This window comes from Liolophura sinensis, chromosome 1, assembly GCF_032854445.1.
Source record: "Liolophura sinensis isolate JHLJ2023 chromosome 1, CUHK_Ljap_v2, whole genome shotgun sequence".
Taxonomy (NCBI): Eukaryota; Metazoa; Mollusca; class Polyplacophora; order Chitonida; family Chitonidae; genus Liolophura; species Liolophura sinensis.
Genome location: NC_088295.1, coordinates 39,724,527 through 39,747,196, shown reverse-complemented (window position 1 = coordinate 39,747,196; position 22,670 = coordinate 39,724,527). Strand labels below are relative to the sequence as shown.

Genomic DNA, 22,670 nt, shown 5'->3' with positions numbered 1-22,670 from the left:
TATAACATTATTGATTACTCGATGGACAGCAATTCAGGTGTATGATTCGGACCGTGTAAAATAAATAATATCCTTTCACGTGTTCCATCACCTGGAGCTTTAAGATTAACAAGCACAGACTGAACCTACAGGGCAAAATTTGGTTAACACAGCCATTGATGTCGCTACATGCGCGCGTTCAGGAAATGAGGCCATCAACAACGTAAAGGTCTTATCGACGTCCTCCAATTTTTTTTTTCCTTTCTTCCTTCAAACAAGGCGCAATCCCGATTTTTCCATTGAGTCTCTTCTACACTGCTTAACTCCAGTGATGCGTGCACCTTTTATCTCCCAAGAACAAGAAATGTGAATCGTTTTCTCTTTCAAGGCCATGTACATCAGGTGAAGGTTACGTGTTCATATCTGTAAACCTAGTTATTTAGTTATCACACGAGCTGCTCTAAAAGGACTACAATAAAAAGCAGATATGCCAAAGCTATACTCACTCAACTATGATCAACAAAAGACATTACGATCACCTATTTATAGGTTTTTGGGCAAATTCCAATTCAATGATGCATGCATAGGCCTACGCTTCTTTACATGGCTTTCACACAGTGACGCAGTGGCAGGCGCTGACGGCTGTCTATAACCACCGCCAGTTAAGGAGGTAAAGCTTTAACATGTATACTTGTATTGCCTTCTTTTATGTCAGCGACTTTACGGAAAGTCATACACATGTTTGGAGGAAATTCTGTGCAAAACTTGGGCCAGTGACCAGTTTGGCAGTGATCATACTCAGGAAATTCTGAACGATTCTCATCTACAAAGTAGCGTCCCTTTGTAGTGATCGAGGGAATTTGTTCATAAGGCTGCCGTGGAGGTTTGTATACATTCTCTCCGAGTGTCTGTAGTTTTATACCGTAGAGTTCAAAATACGAGGCTCTTTCTCGGGTGTGTACGAGGCGGGCATCTCCATACGCTCGCCTAGTCTAGTGTATATATATATATATATATATATATATATATATATATATATATACACACATATATATATATATATATATATATATATATATATATACACACGCATTGAAGCATTGAAGAATAACACATGGGCACATTTTATATGGAAATTTTTATTGTTCCAATGGAGACTTTGTCACCAAATTACTGCATTGATGAATATATGAGCATTGTGATGTCAATGCAGGGTAGTGATTGTCAGGAAAGGTAAATTAACGTTGTAGTCCTGGAGACGAAATATACTGCTATGCAGACGGCACAGCAACAAAAACTGGAGATATTCACATGAAAGTTTCGTCTGACCTCAAGACTTGTATAGTTTTATAAGCGTTTAACTGCAGCCTAGTACAGATTTGAAGTCATACGCAAGTCTTGCACACTTAGATTACTTTGTGTTAAGATTCCAACAATGGTCACTGCCGTACAAAGAAATCATAAATTGCAGGAGATGTTATCGGTGTCTTAACTGACGTTATGAAAGCAACTCTTGGCGACTTTGCCTTCGTGGTTACTAGGTCCAAACAAGTTCTCTTTCAGATACCCATGATATTATAATTATTAATGTTATTTTCATGCTTACGCCCACGTGTATCGAGACTGTAAGGGGAATGCCTATTTACAGCTTCGGATCATTGTTAGCGTTCAGCAAACCAGGATTATGACTACTTGTATATGTCAAAATATGGGCAGTGATATCGGTAAATGGTCCATGGTCAACTTCCAAAAACTGTAAGAAAAACGCTTATGCAAAAACAAGAAAATTTTGTATATTTTTTTCCTGTAAAATAAGTTATGCTAACTTAAAAAATTGCCATTGTTTTCAGTATAGCAGTAGAGACAAAACGTTTCGCAATAACAAAGAGCAAAACAAAACCGGAGGTGTGTGTGTGGGGTTGGGGGTGGGGTGGTGGGGGGAGAATAGTGCTGGGTGGCGGTTTTCTGCTATTTGCTCAATGCAGCCATTTTTCTTAGGCGGGCTCCTAGGCACCCTTTGTACTGACACTTAGCCCACTCCCACCTGTCACCCATCCACCAACCAACACTATCTGGAAGTGGTTCCGCTGCTCCTAGAAAATACCGTGTATCGCACGCATGCACACAGGCTCATAGCAACGGGCAATCGTGTGATACAGAAGAAACAATAATATAATACCCCCAGACAGCAAACAAGATAACAACGTGCACACAACAATACACCTTGGTAAGACTTTTACAAACGGTAATAACTTACTACTCTCTTAAAATATCATAGCGAACATTGTATTACCTAATTAGCTTGACAAAACACATATACAAAAGCATATAGCAGCCGAAAACATAGGTTGTAAATACAAATAACACTCTCTTTTATCATCAACACATAACACAAATGTCGTGAAACAGCTTTTCATGCGCGTACAGAATTGCATGCAATGCACTTCAGTGCAATTAACCTGAATGAATTTCTGTATGCGCGTCATCGGGTTTCCTTTACCATAATTAACCCATTTTCGCTGTTCAAAAGGACATTAACTTTTGCTAACCGACAGACGTGTGCGCCAATTTGTTCACAATAGCGTCATAAACAATATATTTGTGCAATGTTTTTTTCAGCAATGTAAATCAATTTAATTTACGCATGTACCGGTAAAATATGGGAGTTTCGAGTTCGAACTCTTCTATTTCTAAGATAAAACAGTCCTATTGTGCCATGTGACCGGTCAAAAATGTTAAGCAACCATGTGTGATTACATATACCATAATTAACATGGGAAGAGAAAGTTATACAAAAAGTTGTTTTGAGTAGACAAATGGTGGACAAAACCGAGGAACGGAACGTTTTTTGAACTCAAGTTCCTGAAGGAAAAAGAGGTGTTATTTCTACCTCCGGAAAACGGAATGAAACAAATCGGTAAATTAATGTCAACAAAAGCTGTTCAACATTCGTAACAAGTAATGAGTCACAGCTAGCATTACTTTTTGACCTTAAGCAACAAAAGAGTTCGAACTCGAAAATTCGCAGATTTGTATCCCAAACTCATTTAGCCGACTTTGCTGTGCACATCATTGTCACTAACCACAATTATAGCAAACAAATGTTAGTTATCATTTGTATAGAATAACATCTTAACATAGCATTAACATTAACATAGTAAATTCATGCACTAAGGTCGTGTAAGAGACGGCAATGCATCGTCTGAAACTATTGCTCATGCAACAAACAAAATACACCAAACGCACTTTATTTTTTTATTCATGTTTTAAATGTATGTTTGAGGTTTAAGGTCGTACTTAACTTTTCATAATCCAATGACGGTGTTATATTTGTGCAGGTAATAAATAGTTTATTTATTTACCACCGGCACGTGCGTGTTTGTTTGCTGTATTGTCTTTTCAGTTGTGATTGCACAATGTTGGGTCCAGTATATTGGTAAATACAAGCTGTCTCCTCCTGAAGAATTATTTGGTCAAAATGATTTTATTTTGTGAGGAATGCTTTACCTACTATTACTAAGGTAACAGTACGAAAAGACAGAGCAACTTGGCAATATGTGTGAACAAGCCTTTCGAAAGCAATGATATACATTATACACCTGGTAACAACTGTGCCGCGGAAATTGGTAGGAAATGGTAACACAAACAATACTGACTAAGTATATCGTAATACTGGCTTAAGTATACCGTAATGCTGAGCATCAGACTGATGCTATAGTGCTTGCTTACCGACCCAGCGGCAGCTACATTTTTGAAATAAAGGACTTTGTGTAGGTTATGTAATACATTCTTGTTATAATATAGATTCATAATTCGCTTTCAAGTAGGAAAGGGCGTCATTTAGATAATATAGCCTGAATTGAGTTACTAAATGATCGTGCCAATCTCCAGAGATCGATTAAATAAAAAGTCAAGTTTGGTTAAAGTCAGAATTTGAAATTCAGCTTCAAGCTTATTTGTGAATCATGGGATTCCAAATTTTGGGCCCATGATAAGGGCTATGCCAAGGCAAATCGGTCAGAATTTGAACTTATTAGGCCGTAAACTAGACATTGTAAACTACGACTTCAGGCAAAAACGTGGTAAGTATCCACACCTGTATTTGACACTTGTGCGTGGCTTTTATCGTACGACGAAACCTGTTCTAATCTGGGTTAAATGGCAACACATTCAATTGGACATTTATTGACTGTGTAAACTAGAATGAATACTGATTATATTCCGACAAGCTGACACCTCCTGATCACATTCACACGTGGAGTTATTTATAGAAAGATGGTCCAGGGACAAACACTAGAGGAGAGCCATATATGTTTCACTTTTCATTTCACTGGTTTCCTTAGAATTCCGATTATGTCCACAGCATCCGGGTTTTTTTTACTGTATGATCTGTACAAATCTGATCGATTTTTGTACACTCCCTAAACCTATGAAATACTTCATGTCCATAACCATCACTGACTATAATTTTAAAACGTGTGAAGAATGAGTTGAACCGTAGAAGATGAACAAAAGCATATGATGCGTATATTGTATGAGCTGTTAGTATGTATGAGGGAATGTGTGAACACACGTTTATTTCAATGACTAAGACAACCTGGCCACCAGCACTAATGGTGGAGGTAGCTGACAGTATTAGATTTGAAATTACCCTTTGTTGTTGGTATGACGAGGTAAAACATCAACTTAATTTCTGTAAGTTGTAAAGTTAGACAAACAATTTGCCCTCATACAGTGCACCGACAAAATCCAACTGTTTATTTGCAAGGTCATGAGCAATGTTATCTGGACAGTTTATGCACCAAAAACGACGCACAGGCCATCCGCACATATAATTTATAGCATGGAACGGACCACAAATGTCAAATAATCCTTCCTTATTTCTTTGGTTGGGCGGTCTTCCGGTTGCAGTCACTGGTAACCAGAAGGAAGGCATTTGTCGTTCGCAATGTTACATCAGAAAATTCACAGTGTAAGTAATCCCTGACTGTGGCCACAACATTTACCCCCGCAGAGTCTTGGTACTGGTCTTGACAATGCACGCGGAGATATGTTGGCGATGAGTCTGGGATTGACGCTAACTACATATCTCCCACGCAAATCCAATCTATGCTTGCCTTAAAGTGGACACCGCAAGAATACACATAGAGAGAACTGTTCTATTCTCTAGCCAAGCACCAATAAAACAGCCTCAGTCATACGGTGCAATCATGTGCCTTAATCGCACCATGAAGCTGCGTACATCTTCAATTACATGTGAGAGGTAATGGTATGATCTCGACCTGATAACCACCAGTTATTCCAACAAAACCCTCCGCGTAAAGGCACGTTTCTCTGACAGGAGTGTTTGGACGTTGGTCTGATTGGTGAATTAAATGACAAAATGCTGTTCTGCCAAATTGACCAATGCTGGACCTATACCGTCCAAGCCAGCAAAACCCATTTATCACAGACAGCGGCCGAGTTGCGTTCACGTAGGACTCCTGTCTTAGGTTGGCTCCATGAACACTATTGTGACATAATTAGATACCCTGGATGCCACACTTGCATGCCTCCCCCCACACCTCCCCAAATCCTTAAAGGTTAACGTTGTTACACGAAGAACAAAAAACTTTTTAGAAATAGAATGATCGTAAAAATATGGCAATTTCTCGAATAATAATCCAATTATCCTGATCTGATGTAAGTTTAATTTGTACACAGGCGATTTCTCCGGGATGTTTTTTAGGATCGAGAGAAATTGCCGCTCTCCCATCCGTGAAATTACCAATCGGAAAATAATAGGAGCAAATGTTTCCTTCTTTCCGTCTTTCTGTTATGTTATAGCTTGCAAATACTAGCCCGTCCTCTATGCGATCAGACGGGTGTTCAGAGTTCCCAGTTTCCACTATGATTTTGATCAAAGACTTTGGTTTCTCAAGGGCTATCGTGTACGTATCTCCAAGTTTGGGTTTTTCTATCCAGAAAAAGCCTCTTGTTGTGTTGTAGGCCATCTCAGGGGTGTGGTGATGATAGCCTTTAAAGGTAGAGTAGATGCGAGCAGGTGGGTTGTCGCCTCCATGCTCCTTGGTCTTCTGGTGAGAGCTCCTCTGACCAAACTTCCTGCTCAGCGCCCACAGTTCGTCCAGGTTTTGGGGCACCTGCAGAAACACCGCAATCTCACGAATAACGATCCATGAGGACTGCTGCAGGATCAGCTTGATTTCCAGACAGGCAATCTCAAAGGGAACCAGTTCCTCCGTAATCTGGACGTCGATGCGCCCGTCTTCGAACTGTCCAAGAGTTACGTAGTCCTCACATTCTATATAATCTGGTCTCTGTTCTCGAATGGAAGGACTGGCCTGAAGGATTCCGTAATCGATTATGTCCGCAGGATGCTGCACAGAACCGGAATCTATCAGAATTCTCTTGAAAGACTGCTTCTTTTTGAACACAATAGTGAACGTGTCACCCTTTTTGGGACTCTTTGCCCAGAAGTAGTCGTCCGACCGATCGTAAGCCTTTCTCGGTCTGTGCTTTTCGTGAACAGTAAGGGTGGTGTAGATGCGGGCTGGCGGATTATCACCGTGGAAGATCTTGCCCGTGTTGAAGGATTTGTCCTTCAGTCTCTGGTATTTGCCCGCAAGAGTGGAAAACAGTCCATGGTGTTGGAAAATCGTCGGTTGACGAATTCGTCGTTGAAACTGAGTCATCAACTCATTAAAGTACAAGTATGTCACGTCGTTTGGTTGTTCATTGTAAAACAAGAGTAATAATTTTGACAGTTTTTCAAGATCTTCGGAGTGGAATAATTTTGCAATAAATCCAAGTTCCGAAAACTCCAAGCACGTCCATGGAGTTTCCTGTTTCTTGATATAAGCCGCAATTTTTTCGAAATATCCGGGAACTGTTGTGACGTCATCCTCCAGTTGAAGGTAATACTGACTTAGACTTCGACTATACAACATCATGTAAGCAAAGTCAAAATTTTGTTTCGTTCGCCATTTTATTTGTTTCATATCGTGGTTGTAAGTGACCTTCAACTTTTCCAAGGGCGGATACCAGTCTCGCGGAGCATGAATAATTTGAATAAAGCCAGACTCGATTTCTTCTAAATACAACTGCATAACATTCTCTGCCACGATCTCCTTCTTCTTCACCTCTAAATCCCCCAGGAATATGACTATTCTTGTTTGATTTCGCTCTGTCTCATTGCTGTTGGCTATTAAAGAGTCTATCGTCTGTTTAATGTAACTCTTGTTTTCCGGTCGGGCGATGCTGGGAATTCCAATAGTCAGGTATCCTAAGAGTGGAAAACACAAACAATATGAACTGACAACAGCTTTATAAATCAACGTGCAATCTACAAGGGAAGTCAATCTTGCCATTCACAGAACCAGTGGCATGTACGTATCTGAATAACAATACCAGTAATATCAACAGCAATACAAGTAATCCTGCATGTGAAAGAGTGGCAAATTTTTTATTTGATAATATTTACTGACCAAATAAATATTTATCGCGTTTGCAAGAAGACACATCGGTTTTAAGATTACAAATTGGGGGTCTAACATACCTCGCGGTTTTATTTGACCATATAATAATGATGACTTCATATCCGGCATTTTCTCTAATCCACAATTACATGGTGGGACCTACAACAAAAAGTAAAGCAATGAGCTATAACAAGGAGGCGCGTTATGATGCCCCTCACGACATCATCAAATCAGGTGGTCAGTAACACATTAAAGCATTGCCTCACTGTCTATGTCCAATACAGAGGAACACGTATCCTATCATTATACATACAGATCTCAGTCCTTCTTGTCACTGGGGGACCTCCGTGGCTCAGTTGGTTAGCGTGCCAGCGCAGCGTAATGGCCCAGGGGTCTCTCACCAGTGCGGTCCAGCTCATGCTGGTTTCCTCTCCGGCCGGTACGTGGGAAGGTCTGTCAGCAACCTGGTCGGATGGTCGTGTGTTTCCCCCGGGCTGTGCCCGGTTTCCACCGACCATAATGCTGGCCGCCGTCGTATTAATCAAATATTCTTGAGTACAGCGTAAAACACCAATGAAATAAATAAACAAACAAATTGTTGTCACTGACTGGCCGGGCGAAGAAAAATCTTCTGCTGTGTTGACAGCTGCTTAATCATTTGAATTAAATGACACCATGTTTCTGTAGTGCTGTCTCAATGAAAGGATATAAGACACCAGTCGCGACCAGCCACTGTTCCCACGAACATTTCGTCCATGACTCAGTGACGCTCACAAAGGTGTTTGAGAAATAGAATGGTATACTGGTGATTTCAGCAACGAAAACTAATCACCTTTATTTGCTTATAAAAATGCAATTTTGGAGTAAATTTTTAGGGCAAATACGGTAGTAGTCGGTTCGTCACTACATTAGCATTAGCCATTTGAAGATAAGCACCTTGTCTCACATGTTTTCATTGTTATCAACAAATTCTGTGTCTGACATAAATCCTGACTTTCAAAACTGTGATTGGCTGCCACGAGATCAGAATCCACTAGCACAAAACCCACTTAACGTTACACATAATTGTCATGGAGACGTAATACCTGCAGTGCTGGTTGCCATGGTAATTACGCGTGCTTAACGCTAAGAGTGTTTCTTCCATGTGGGCTTTGTTTATTAGGTGTGATAGCAGCACAGCATTTTCAGTATTTCTAAATCAATGGCGTCTAATAAATTGCAATTAGCATGACTGCACTTTTTTACCTGATTCCGTTTTAACTATGGTGCTAGGGGAGCTGTAATAACCATAATAAAACCGCAAATGGGGTAAACTGGTAAAAGTCCCCAAGTGCACACCCGAATATTACACAAATCCCTCTCCGTGTTTGTCACTTGTCCCAAAGGAAAGCATTTAGGAGTAAGAGGTATCCGTCCATCTGCCACTTTATGCTTGTGTGCTTCCCACACCTATTATATCTATGTGCAAACTTAGTGGATTCAACGGTTAAGTGTGACCCTTTGCCAACTGTCACCTGCCAACTGTTGTCGGTGCTCTAATACAATTGCTCTCAATGTTATGGTATTTTATACTGTCCCGTTGTGACGAAGAGATCCGAGCGTGGTGTCACTTCACAAACACTTACCGTCACTGCATTACTGATATTGTCTTTGGAGAAATTCACTTCCAGTTCCCGGAGCTTCTTAAAAGTCCATCTGTTTATTAGCTGACCTTGACTTTGATCTATGTGACAAACAGAGACCAATCAAATTTAGATTATACAATCATCGAGAAAACGTTTGGTAAACCACTTAACCGACTGGGTAAATCTGTCAGGATAAAACGATGGCAACCCTGTCAATGATAAAATGCGAAACAACAAAAAAACCATCAATGATTCTAATCTAATCAAGAGGTCACGAAGGTTATCAAATTTAACGGAGTTATTATGGGTTAAGACTCAACGTAAGCTTTTCTTGTCTACTTGTTAATGATTTATAAAGTAAAAAACCACTCTATTGAAAAGCAGCTGGTACAGTTTGTCCCTGCTTGTAGTATTCACCGGATATAGCGTGAAAAAGTCCGAGGGTTAACTAATAGAAGTAAAGCTCAAAGAAAATAAAGAAGTCAAAATCTGGTTTAAAGTAGTTAATAGGATGAAAATTTTCATTTCCTTCTATAGTTTACAAAGATTAGAAGGACATACACGGAAGTTTTTCCGGCCTTGTAAGGACGACTGTACTGATCAGTATCCTGAGAATACTATGCGTGGTGGATCGTTTCAGGTCAAGTTCACCTGGGTATACCAAAGATGACCAATCACACTGGCTGCAAAACTTGGTAGAGTCCGGGGGTAACCCATGATCATCCGCATGTTGGCATGAGTTGAACTCAAAACGACCGCATTGGCGGAAGGCTCCTGTATCATTGTATCTGGCCCCGACAGACAAAGAGTTCCAATTTCCGATAATAGCGTGATTTAACTGTCAGTCCATATTTTGTCTAAAACTGCAACTGCATGAAACAAAATGCTAGAGTTTTTAAATTTTGGCCAAGAGTAAGTTGCACATTTTGCCGGATTTTGATAGTTCTGTGGTGACGACCTCTATGCGACCCACAGAGTTGCCTCCCTTGATTGACCTTGACTCCCCAGCCCAGCCTACACCCTTCCTAGACCACATACATGTGCCATACGTGAGCAACCTGGTGAGTATATGAATTCACCACAATGGCGTCGCTGGTATAAATCGGAGCGGAGACCTCTTTTTCGTGCCAAATAATTGTTTTTTCATCCGTTGCATAGTTCGTGTCTAGCCGCCTGGTGTATTATTATTATTATTTTTTTTTTGCGACTTTGCAAGATTCTACATACGGGATATCTGTTATTGAGAGGTTACTTCGCTTCTCTGTTTTTATCCTGAACTTCCCCGTACGTATTAATATATTAAAATATTTCACTTGCCGCTTTTACGCACGTTTGTCAACATACGTTTCAATTGCACTCTTGTGTTACACGACCTTCACATTGTCAGGTCCTTTGCCCTCAAACTCGCGTCTTTTCGAAGGACATCCTACTGCTCATTGCTCCAGTATTTTTCTTACCGTACAATCACAATATATTATAGCTACAGCTTTTTTGTTTTTCAAGAAAAAAAAACAGCCATGAGTTCAATAAACGTATTTGTTTTTCAGCAAAAATATAAGCTTACCATACCCGTCACACTGAATGCATTGCCACGGTACTGTGTTTGTGTTTCTTTTCCTCTAGTTTTCCTTGTATTTACCTTAAAACATTTAGGTGTAATTTTGATAATTATACCCATAGTTCACCACATATAGACATAAGGCATATAAGTGGAAATTTTTTTACCTTTATCTCCATTTATTGCCATAGGTATTAATACAATGGGCTAATACACTATACTGGCAGCTTCCAAGGACTTATTTATTTATTTATTTGATTGATGTTTTACGCCATACTCAAGAATATATCACTTATACGACGGCGGCCGCATTATGGTGGGTGGAAAGCGGGTCAATACGTTACGCTAGCGCCCTAACCAACTGAGCCACGGAGGCCCCGCAGCTTCTAAGGAAGCTTCTGAGGAAGTGCACCTTCAGTTGGAAGGTATAGGTTGCAAAAGGGCTGAGCCTATTAGACTGCGCTCTACAATACGATATTGACATTCTTGGCCCATCCAGTGCCAGTGAAAATGGGAACAAGTATGTGCTGATGATGATTGATCAGTTCAGTTAATCGGTTGAGATGGCAGCATTGCCAGAGGAAACAGCAATGCAGGTAGCAGAGAAGTTTTTGGTTCACTTCGTTGTTACGATTGGCTGTCCTCTGGAAGTCCATACTGATCAGGGTAGGAATTTGACAGTAATTTGTTTCAGGCTTTCTGTGATATCTTACACATTACTAAAACAAGGACAACATCATACCATCCGAATTCAATAGTCAAACGTTACAACAGTATTGTTCTGCATATGACACGGTACTACATCGAGATCGTGATCTCCTACTTCTTGCAACGGCACTCCATTCCACGGTTAACCGTCAAACAGGTTACACGCCCAACCAGGTCATGCTATGGAGGGAGGTCATCCAGCCTGTTGACATACTTCTAGGTACAGTACAGAACAACCTACCACAGTACGCTGTTCATGATTGGGTGAAACATCTCAACAGAGTTTTACCGGAAATGCATAGCCTTGCTCGTGATCATCTTAAGCAAAGCCAACTTCGTCAAAAGCGAACACAGTGGTCGAAAAATCTTATCAGACTGATGACATTGTCTTGAAAAGACTTATTCACTGTCGTTGGTCAGAGTGCTAAACTCCGTCCGATGTGGATTGGTGCCTGTGTGGTTACTGAATATAGGCCGCCTTTGTACACATTAGGCAAAATGAGAAGGCAAGATTTGTTATACACCATGCCAAGCTTAAACCTTGCAGGGATCGCGTGTATCCATTGTGGCTAAGGAACCTGCGCCATCACATACAGACATCTCAGACATCTCAAACATCTTGCTATGATGAATCTCAGCGTGAAGAGGCATCTTCTATCTCCGGCTGAGAGTGAGGGCGATTAGCTGCCGCTCATTACTGCTTCAAATACGTCGTATCAAGCCGATACTAGTACTGCTTCTAGTTCAGACTCATTTGTGGACGCCACTCCTTTACCTGGTCATTCAGGGACGGTACCCGAAGCTGTTACTGATTCTGATAAAGACACCCCGCCAAGGCTTCTGATGTGAATAGGCAAGACAACGATCATGTAAAGCATCAGTCGGCTATCACACGACATGGCAGAAAAATCAATCCAAACGCTTTTCTGACTACACTTGTACATAGTATTTTTCCTTTATTGTTTCATTTGTCTTTCATTTTTTAGATCGAAGACTTGGACCTAGACGAATTGCTTGTACTGGATGAGATCTGGAGTGATGCAGAGGGGGATAAGGCCGCATCTATGTTAGTACCACAGCAACTGGGCGCAAAGTAAAATCGTGCCCGTTATGTGAATCCAAAACAGCTAATTTAAAAAGGCATGTAGTGATCACCCACCTGCATTACTTCCACGGCATGCTGGGTATGCACACAACAAGGAGCCTCGCCCTGTTTCACATTTTGGCCAAACATGTGGACAAACCTGAGCATGCATTTGGACAGGATTCAGAGATTCATAATTGCATCGCTGGTGCCTCATGATCACAAATATGTTGTAGTTTCTGTGTCGTCAATTCCATTTGGAATCACCCACGAACTCGTGTCCTTAATCATCAACAGAAATCTATTCCTTCAAAATGACCCTTCTAACTTCCAGTACACCAGTAGCAAAAGGAGCCTTCTATCGCTCTGTAATGTCTACAGTAAGCATCAGACGGCGAAAAGCGTCAAGCCAGAGCTACTCAGTATCAGCACCGCCCCTCCCCCCCCAAACCATATTATCTCGCTCATACATTGGAGAATTCTGCCTAATCTGTTGGTGCTTTTTGGTGCTCCAGCCAGACATTCGTTCCAAAAACGTACTTTTCGCGGAGGAAAGTCACATTAATGTCTCAGAACCGTTACGCGAGAGCTTACAATTTACTGATACACATTTCCATGTTAACAGACTCCATTCCCCCACGGGGCTCCACTGCGAAACGTCGAGAGCATCTTTTCTCGCGATCCTACTTAGCTACTTGATCATGCCTTTGCTAACTACGTCTACCTGTCACCTTGTAACAAGTCTTGTAACAAGTCTAATAACCAGCTTTCAGGTCCTACAGTTAATGCAACCTTTGGTGTTCACCCACACATGGTCCAACCTCAATTAATAGCTGAGAACATCAGACGACTGTGTGCCTTGCGACAACACCCTCGTTGTGTGGGAATGAGCGAAATTGGTCTACACTTTACTACAGCGTGCACATGCTCCCCGCGATGTGTAGATCCAGGCAAGTTCAAGTGAGACAAAGTAGATGACCAGCTGTTCTTTCCACGAAAAGCTTTGCCGCTAGCTGTCAAACACCATAAAGTTATTGTGCTGCATGGCAGGGATAATGGCAATGGAGACGCTGCAAGTGCCGTCCTTCACCTACAGCAGGAAATGGAAATGACAGAAATACCAATCCACCCACACTACTTTTCTGCAGGATAATGCGTGAACGGTCAGACGCGCTTCCTCGAGTTCGATTTGGGTTCACCACCACCTTGGAGGCAGCTGCAAAGACAGATCTAAACCTGTTTCCTCTAGAAGCCGATTCCCTATATCTGTCACCTGCATCTCACGGTGCCATTAGCACCCCTTGGTCCATAGAATGTGTACCCACAAATTAGCAACAATGAGAGACATTCCGTTCTCTGTTCTGTTCTAAGCAGCCAACATCAATGCAATGCCACTATATAAACTGCAACAATAAGATCCCAGATACTTCTCAGGGAGGTTCTTCGCTTCCCCTCGGGCTCATTTTGTGTTTATAAAATTCTGCATCCCCAATCAGCCATTATTATCAGCCATTATCAGTGTTCTTCTGTTTTGTTTATTCTTGGGGATCTTTGTTTTTTCTAATCCCTGTGCGATGAGACGACCAAAGGAAAGGGATAAACCAGCTGTACAGCGGTAAATGGCGAATATTTCTGTGCAATTGTTCTTTCTTTTACAGTTCTTCTTATAGACCACATGCAGCTCTTTTACAGGAAGGAGAGAGATGTGATGACGACCTCTATGTCACCCAGAGTTGTACCCCTTGATTGACCTCTCTTTAAATCTACCTTCTGAGTCTACATACGTGAGTCATTACCTTTGGATTAGTGTCATGGCTACCTAATGGTCCGAGAGCAACCTGGTGAGTACATAAATTCACCACAGTTCTATTAATTTTGAAAAGGTGTTTGGAAGGCAGGATGAATATCCCACAGGAAATGTATAAATTTCAGTACCAGATGTAATATTTCATGACATTTATTTGCCTGCAAAATTCCATTTTTAGGTCATTTGCCATATGTCATTCGCCTTGTCGAAACCACACCGCGCAAACGCGCTTATAGGCAGAACGTTGGAATAGTTACAGTGACTGCCTAGAAGTAGGGTGTAGGTTACAATATCAACATTTCATGAATGAGGTATTATGTGCCACGATTTGGACACATACCACTGACTACTGTCAGAAAAGCGGGAAATCTCTGTTCACTTTACAGGTGGTAGTTCTATATTTTCTTACAACTTATGCAAAATTCTTTTAAAATTTGAAAAAGCAAACTTGTTGTAACACCTTGCGTCATCAAGAACGATGTGCTGCGTACATAGCACATCTGCGGTTCATTGACGTATATTCTATCAGATGAGGTTACCGCAGGGCACATTGCAGCCTCACACGCAACAACGGAGTGGTAGCCGAAAGGTAGCCTGGTTGATCTATTATTTAGCCAATAACCAAGCTTACAAGGCGGCGACCGGTTTCACTGGCTATAGGCTATAATCATGCATCTATAATCTACACACATACGAGAGTACAATACCTGACTAAGGTGCACGTCCTCCGTATATAGGACCATGTAAACATTCCCGCCTTCTATAAATGTCATGATAACTTCGATAAACAACCATGCATTTCCCAACGTATAGAGGAAACATCCAGAAATATCAATTATATAAATGCTAATTAGTCTAGTAGTTTCCAAGACCGTTTCTTTGCTGTGACAGCTTCAAGGAATAAAGTCGTAAGCCTTTAAGGTTTGATGTATAGACAAAAGCATCATGTCAAAGAAAAATAAATGATCGGTCCCGCATACTGAGCAATTATCTGACAGGTCCCACTCTGACAGCCTGTTTATGTTTTTTTTATTTCATCAACTGAACACATTTTAAAACATAACCTATCACTTCTTACGTATCATGGAAATATCTACGTCGCTTGAGGGGACAACTCCGATATTATTTGAAAACGACTATTCCCACCGGTAACGAAAAAAGAAAGTAATTTGGTTAGTGGACAGTTTTATCCCTAAAGAAGGGATATGACTATGTTAGTTAACAAGTAAGCTTTAGCTTTAAATTTGTCGAATGAAGAAGGTAAATATTGTATACACGTCGCTATTACTATTAGTGAATGTTGGGATGTGGAGGTTTTCCATGCTATGAGTTTTTCCATACTGTGAGGTTTTCCATGCTATGAGGTTTTCCATGATTCAGGTATAAGGTTTTCCACGTCTCATAGTCCAGAAAATTGCATGTGCGTTTAGTAAGATCTATTTAGTTAACTATATACAGTCATTTAGTTACTTATTTGATAGTCGCATGCGACAAGATGGCGGATATATGAGTAAACGAATGAATGGTTTACATGACCAAGTCATATATAAAATCGAGTGACTATTAACTTGATTGTTTTCTAGAAGTTTTGGTATCGACAATGTTATCTATGGATTCTTGATCTCTTTTACGTTTACTATCTCGTACGTGATGCGATTTGAACGCATGCATGCAACGTTAACTGGAGCCGGACCAGCCTTTCACAACAGGGCTTGGTCAAAATTGAACTCCTGCTTGGAGCTTTTGGAATGCCGATATCTGCTCGTCAATGTGTCCCACTCATCCCTCATTTGTAAGCTTTTATGTTGTCAACCAATAGTTCTCTGCCTCTGTCAGCCGGCCATTAACACACCTTCTGTTTGGCCGGATATGAAAACCCGGGAGTGAAGCCATGTGAAGCCTACAAAAGGTGAAGTCTGTGATAGGAAAAATAAATCAATAAACAAATCGATAGTTCCGGCTTGAGGGCAAAGGCCCAGCAGGGTACACCGGTAATCGTCTTTGAGGGTAATGAGTGTTATAACTGCACGATGTTAACTTCTGTGGGCTTCGTCCCGACCCCAGCGTAAACAACCCGTGGGGGTCTGGGTTGGTGAAACATCAGAGGCCACGACCGTCTACATTCAACGTATAAGACAGTGTGCGATAGGCTATAAAAGGCAATGTTTTCAGAAAGCAGGGTGTGGGCTCTGATATTTAGGCTACAATGATAGCCCGACTAACTGTCCAATATCCTATTTGTTCATGACTTCGGCCACTGAATTCACATACAATACAACTGACGCAACAGTATCGTAGTCACATACTGTATTTATATGCACATATTCAACTGAAGGCATGCAGCATCGGGACAAGAATCTCAGCAACATACATAATAGAAAAATCATGACCCCGACGCCACGGCCTCATGTACGCGAGCTCTTTTTTCTCATAGTTCAAAGCTGTTTTGTAATGAACACAGTCCTGTTATAATGAGGCCCGTTATTCCATAATAAAATCCGGTATTCGAACTCTTGTAAATCGAACACAGGACCATTTCCCAATATAGACGGGTCCATAAACTATTAATCTCAGGGGTGTATTACGCACTAATAGCTCTCAGCTCACGTGCTTTTATACGTATGAAACCCTTGTCATTCTCAAAAACCACAATGCGTGGACACTTATTATTCCCTCCGGTTATTAGGAAGTAATCAATTTATTAAAAACGCACCTACGGTTTCCCATAAATACTAAATAAAGGCTGTACTCGGTACAGTATAACGAATCTATCAATGTCACGTTTTTAGCACGCACACAAGCTGTATGATGCAAATGTAACTCATTGGGCTTTCAATTAGGATATGACGGAAACTTTGGTCTAAATGGCGATACAAGATCAAAGACAAACCGACTGAACAGATGAAATGACAGAAATTCGATATTAAAATCACCCAAGAAACGTGACAGGGGCATTCAGTGTTTAAGATGTATATTCACTAATGGCGTTTCTGTTGAACGCAGCAATTCCTTACACTGATAGATCAACCAGGTCTCACTTCTGAGGGGTAGCTCGACTGTTTGATAGAGTTGTCCGAATGATATCTGTTGAAGAATATAGTATGACCAGCCATTTTACAGGTTGGTGAGCAAAAAAACAAATGTAACGCAGTATCTCTGGCCTTTTACACAACAAAACCACAACAAATGCAACCGAACACACACATTAATTAGGGGTTACAAAAATGTCTAGCTTTAGAGCTAGCGAGATTCAAATGCTACAAGACCGACGAGTTTTAACTGGTTTTAACGTGTCATTAACCTTATCATTTCGCGTTGCATTAATTGCGAGCTACACTAGAATGATCAACATGACCAGTCACTTTACTTTACCATCTGATTGAAACACTATCCTCTAAACCATAAAGAAACATCAATGTATTTCCATTTTGAAGTCAACAAAGTAATTTGATTTGCTTTGTTCAACGTTTGACATTGGAGCCCTTTAGGACTAAGGATATCTATATGGTCAGATCCATGAACTACAGATGTCTTTGTCGGCCAGAACTTTAATTCTTCTGGACATGCCTGTGTTGCTTGACCATTGAGTTACGAATAGACCACACCGATAACAACAGAAGGTGTTTTTTGATGCAACACAAGATGATATCCACGACTAGCAAGGCGAATCCACGGAACGCAAGGCGAGTCCACGGAATGCAAGGCGTGTCCACGGAACGCAAGCCAAGTCTACATAACGCAAGGCAAGTCCACATAACGCAAAGCGAGTCCACATAACGCAAGGGAAGATCTGGCGTTGAATGCATCGCAAGACAACCTCAATAAACTCTCTAAAAGAAATCGTCAAATCTTTCGGAAACACAAATTTAATAGATCATTTTGAAAAGAAAACTACACTGTAAAAAGGAATCTCTTAAAATGACGGATTACTGTTTTTTTTTCTGAGTGATGATAGAACAGATTATGATCTTGCTACAAACTAGTATGTTGTATAGGACAGAACAATTCTTTTATTCCAACAGAATACATACGGATACTATGTGAGTGAGTGTGTGAGTGCTTGGCTACTGTGTAATCCATACCACAATGTTATGTTGTGCTAGGAATAAAATCAATCCTGGCATCACTCAGAAAGCATAATATTATGTTAAAGTTAACAGGTTAGTTGTTTGGGATAATCTAGAACATTTTCATGTATATTAAATCATGAAGTCAATCATGTGTTATGGAAGTATAGGAATATATTTAAGAGTGACCACAGAAGACAACAAAATCCACTTAACCTACACAAATGTACAGTGATGCCAGACGGACCAGTTAAAATTCAAAAGCCTTCACCGTTAAAATTTTTTTACCATAAACCTCAAAGAATAGAAGCCGTGGCAGTGACCTTAAATGATCTCCCTCGGGTTGAATTCCACTATCTGTCATAGAAGAGAAAATTGGCAAGCTGCACTTGCATAGTGTACCGCCGTTAACCATTCATCAGAAACGAGGTCAATTCTCAGCACACCTGTATATGACCAAATCTCACGATATCGCCATGGCAAACCCTGCTAACAGTATTAGATCCTTTTTGAACGTTCCATTCAATGTGAGAGTGTATACATGACCTCAATTTGCACTCATTGGAAATTAGATATAGACCCACACATCAGAACAATGTCATGCAGCTATGGATTTGAAAACGTGTAAGGGGAATTGCTGATCAAGTCAGTGCTTCGAAATAAGGCAATGTCCAAAAATAGTGCCACAAAATCCATCAGGAAAATATAATATTGAGACATTCCGGACATAGAGTATGTACGACGAGCTCAACCTGGTTCGGGGCCTCCGTGGCCAAGGTATTATTTATTATATTATGTTGTTGAGACCGGCAACAGCAATGGTATGATAATAGTTTCCTTAAAAGACAAGGCACAATTGATCAAAGTTACCTCACGAATATTTGTATCTACAGTGTATATCACAACTATCATTCAGCTTTTAAGGACCACAGAAAACCTGAGTGAATCAGACTGGGGTCCCAATTGCCTGGTACACGACAAGGGAACTATCCACAAAAACAAAAATTATTCATTGACCATGTTATTTCATTTTATAATGAAATCTTGATTTTGAATCTTATAGATTAATTGACAAAGCGAATGCATGTATATGTTTGACTTTACTTACAAAAGTCTTATTTGATCATAACTTTGTGCACAATATATATGCTTGCTCCAGGGCATATATATTCAAAATTGTTATGAAGTTTTACCTGACCCTTACTTGAAGTCACAGTTAGACGTGCTCAAACTGAACATGAAAATAACACCATGCGACCAGACGATAATAAACTGGAACAATAACGACTGCATATGATAATTTACAGCCAAAGTACGACAACGTTTCGAGGGTATATACTTAATACCGAAGTTAGTTGCTGATCAAAGTTTACAACGATAACCTGTAAAATGAAGAACACAATTGATGCAAAACGAAAGAAAATAAATGAAAGGGCCTTTCATGGCGAACAGTACATGGATGTCGGACCTATACCGATAACATACACAATTTTATCTTCTAGATGGGATAGTACTTTATTTGCATTTAAAACTGGAGATAACAGATGACAAAGTTTAAATGTGTATATACGAACAGCGATAACACATTTTCTTACCTGAGCGAGATGTTTCAACATAAATATTGCGGGTGAAAATCCAGGCTTCGTTAAGAACATAATGTCTATCAATGAGCAATAATTTTTGATTTGAAGGAAGACTTCCAAGCAAGGTTGGTCTGAATTACGACAAAGATCTTATTCCGGAATTGGGTCCTGCTTTTTCATCCACAAAACCGTTTTGGCATACAGGCCAGATCTGATAACCCCTAAGAAGTTCAGTCTATCAGTTGTCACTTTAACAGTGATAATCTGGGATATATGAACTACGGCCGGCGTATATGCCTGTAAATATGTTGGAAGGAGTCGGAATATGCGAGATACTTGGACACCACTCGAATTCTGCACATGCGCGGTTGACGCTACAAAAACACGATGATAGTCCCATAACGTGTGTCCATGCCAAACCACAAGGGACAGTAAAATCAGCTGAATATATATTAACAACACTAAATAAAAGAATATCCCTTTCGTACTGCCGATGACATATTTCTTTCAGTTTGTTGCCATATGCCACATCTTTTGACTTGAAAGGTTCTTAATGAATTTGCCAATAAAAAAGGTATGTTCTAGTCTATGCCTACGTGTGATTTGAACGGCTACAAAACAGACAGTATAATTCTACAAGATAGCCTGTCTAGCTTTGTGGCCTAAAGAGTTCACCTCTGGAATCCAAATTAAAAAAAAAATCCCATTTATTATGCATGGCGTATGATGCAGAATGCTGATGCTACATGTCCAACCTTGTCAGCTTAACACATAGCCAGGAAAATATCTACAAAAAGGCAAAGCCGCCACTAGCTCCTATCTCATCAGTTATATCTGACGAACTATTTTGGATTCACTCACATTGCTGCATGTTATTTTGCATTAATATGTTTGCAGATCAGCTGTTGCCATGGGAACGCATGCGGGTGATAGTTTCCTACACTAAGCTCCGCTAGAAGGCAAATGTATGATTTCCACATACGCATCCACGCGTAGCCCATCCACAGATCTCACACAACAGGGTGTAATCTGTAGTTATACATAGTATCACATAGGCTACAGCCAATGCATCTACATGTATAAAGGCACAAGAACTCCAGAATCTAAACAATTAGCTAGACACACGACATCGCGTTGTATAATATAATTATCTTCCACAGTATACTATGCTATACTATTGAAATATTTATGCCTCGGGAATAGTTCTTCACCATTGATTAGTAAGATCATATGGTGACTCACGTTCAGGTCTGTATTTAGTTACTTATTTGTTAGAAGAAAAGTTTTATTTTTATGCATGAATGTATAGTCATATAAAAGGTATACAGGAGCGGGATGTGGCTACACTGACAAGTTTCAGAGGTAAAACGGGTTCAATCCCGGTCTTGTATTTCCACATTCTTCCTGCTGCTTCCAGTGTTTTGGTGCCAAAAAGCGATCGACGACACTCGTGTGGCCGTTTGCGTAGTCCAAAACGTTTGTTGAATACCACTTATCTTCCACCAACACGATGTGAATACGTGGTAAATTCTGTCAGTAACTTGCCAAAGATCGGGGGTTTACCCCGAGCAATTCGGTTTGCCGAACCCTTGAAACTGATTTCCATCATTCAAATGGAAAGTCCCTAAGTATACGACGTAAAACAATGATCAAGCAAATAAAATACAGGTTAAGAAGAATCATGCTTCGGTAGAAATTGGTGATTCATGGAACATCCACAATAGTTTTCCACGAGGCCAATAAGGACTCAGGATACAGGGTATTCTTTGCTCTATACACGGTAAATCTGGGTGACACGCAACTGTCAAGGTGTTTGTGGCTCAAATGGCGGAAAAATGATGTACAATGTAGTGTGTGCGACTGATAATGGATGAGACCAACATTTCACAAGAATGAGCCAGCATGCAAGGTCCCTAGCAGGATGGATAATCACAGCAGGGCTAAACAAACAATGAGTATTATAATGGTAACTGCTCGTTTGGATCGTGTTTATGGTTACACCTCCCTCAGCAGGATAAAGATTACTTCCAACCCCAAATATCATCTTAAACCGCAATCATTTCCCCAAAAAGCAAAGAGCAAATCCAATGCACCTAACCCATCAAGTCCCCTGACGTTTTACCTCTTTGTGTATATTTGTTTGTTTTCTTTTTTCATTCATGTTTGTCTGGTTATTTTTCAATCTTTTAAATCGCTGCACAGGAGATTTCATCATTCATCAGACATAAATCAAAATTAGATATTGGCGGAAAATATCACGAATATTGGCGACAAACAGTTGGGCAACTGAAGTAAGTCATCCTTGTCGTCAAGATTTGTCCGTCTCAAATTCACCACATATTTGGTAGCCTGTGAAATATGGGCTAAAAAGTATAAAGATAAATCATATGTTGGTGAGTACATGGCTTTTATACGTTTATGATAATTAAATAGACCTATAAACCCAAAACGATCGGCCTCTTCGATATGGATAAAATGGGGAGGCGAGAGAATTGTGGGGGAGGGGGCATGTCGTGTACATGTATTTACTTACATATGTATAGTACTATATACACAGCGATACTAAGGGTACGTACATAGGCGATTTGTCATGTTTTGGCATGTATAAAGTAATTCACGTCAGGGAACACAAGTATGAGACTCATTAAGCAGAAAGGTTTGTCAGCATAATGGCAACACTAAATAAAAGTGAATAACATAAAAGCTGTTTGGTGTCATTAAGTGGTTGTAAATTAGTATGTTTATAATGTAAATGAAGAACCATACATTTCTTGCCATACAAAA

At 40.3% G+C, this 22,670-nt stretch overlaps 1 protein-coding gene across 4 annotated transcripts in view; it reads right to left on the bottom strand.

Moving 5' to 3' along the window:
- Window positions 1–1,104: 1,104 nt before the first annotated feature.
- The window catches only part of LOC135481957 (alpha-1,6-mannosyl-glycoprotein 4-beta-N-acetylglucosaminyltransferase-like), a 60,148-nt gene continuing 38,582 nt past the window's right edge, over window positions 1,105–22,670 (bottom strand). For all 4 annotated transcript variants that reach the window (XM_064761750.1, XM_064761751.1, XM_064761752.1 and 1 more), the window contains exons 3-5: window positions 9,080–9,177; window positions 7,535–7,613; window positions 1,105–7,261 (exon numbers count right to left, since the gene is read on the bottom strand). In XM_064761750.1, the coding sequence (XP_064617820.1) occupies window positions 5,595–7,261; window positions 7,535–7,613; window positions 9,080–9,177 (1,844 nt within the window). In that variant the 3' untranslated portion in view covers window positions 1,105–5,594. The remainder of the gene's footprint in view (window positions 7,262–7,534; window positions 7,614–9,079; window positions 9,178–22,670) is intronic.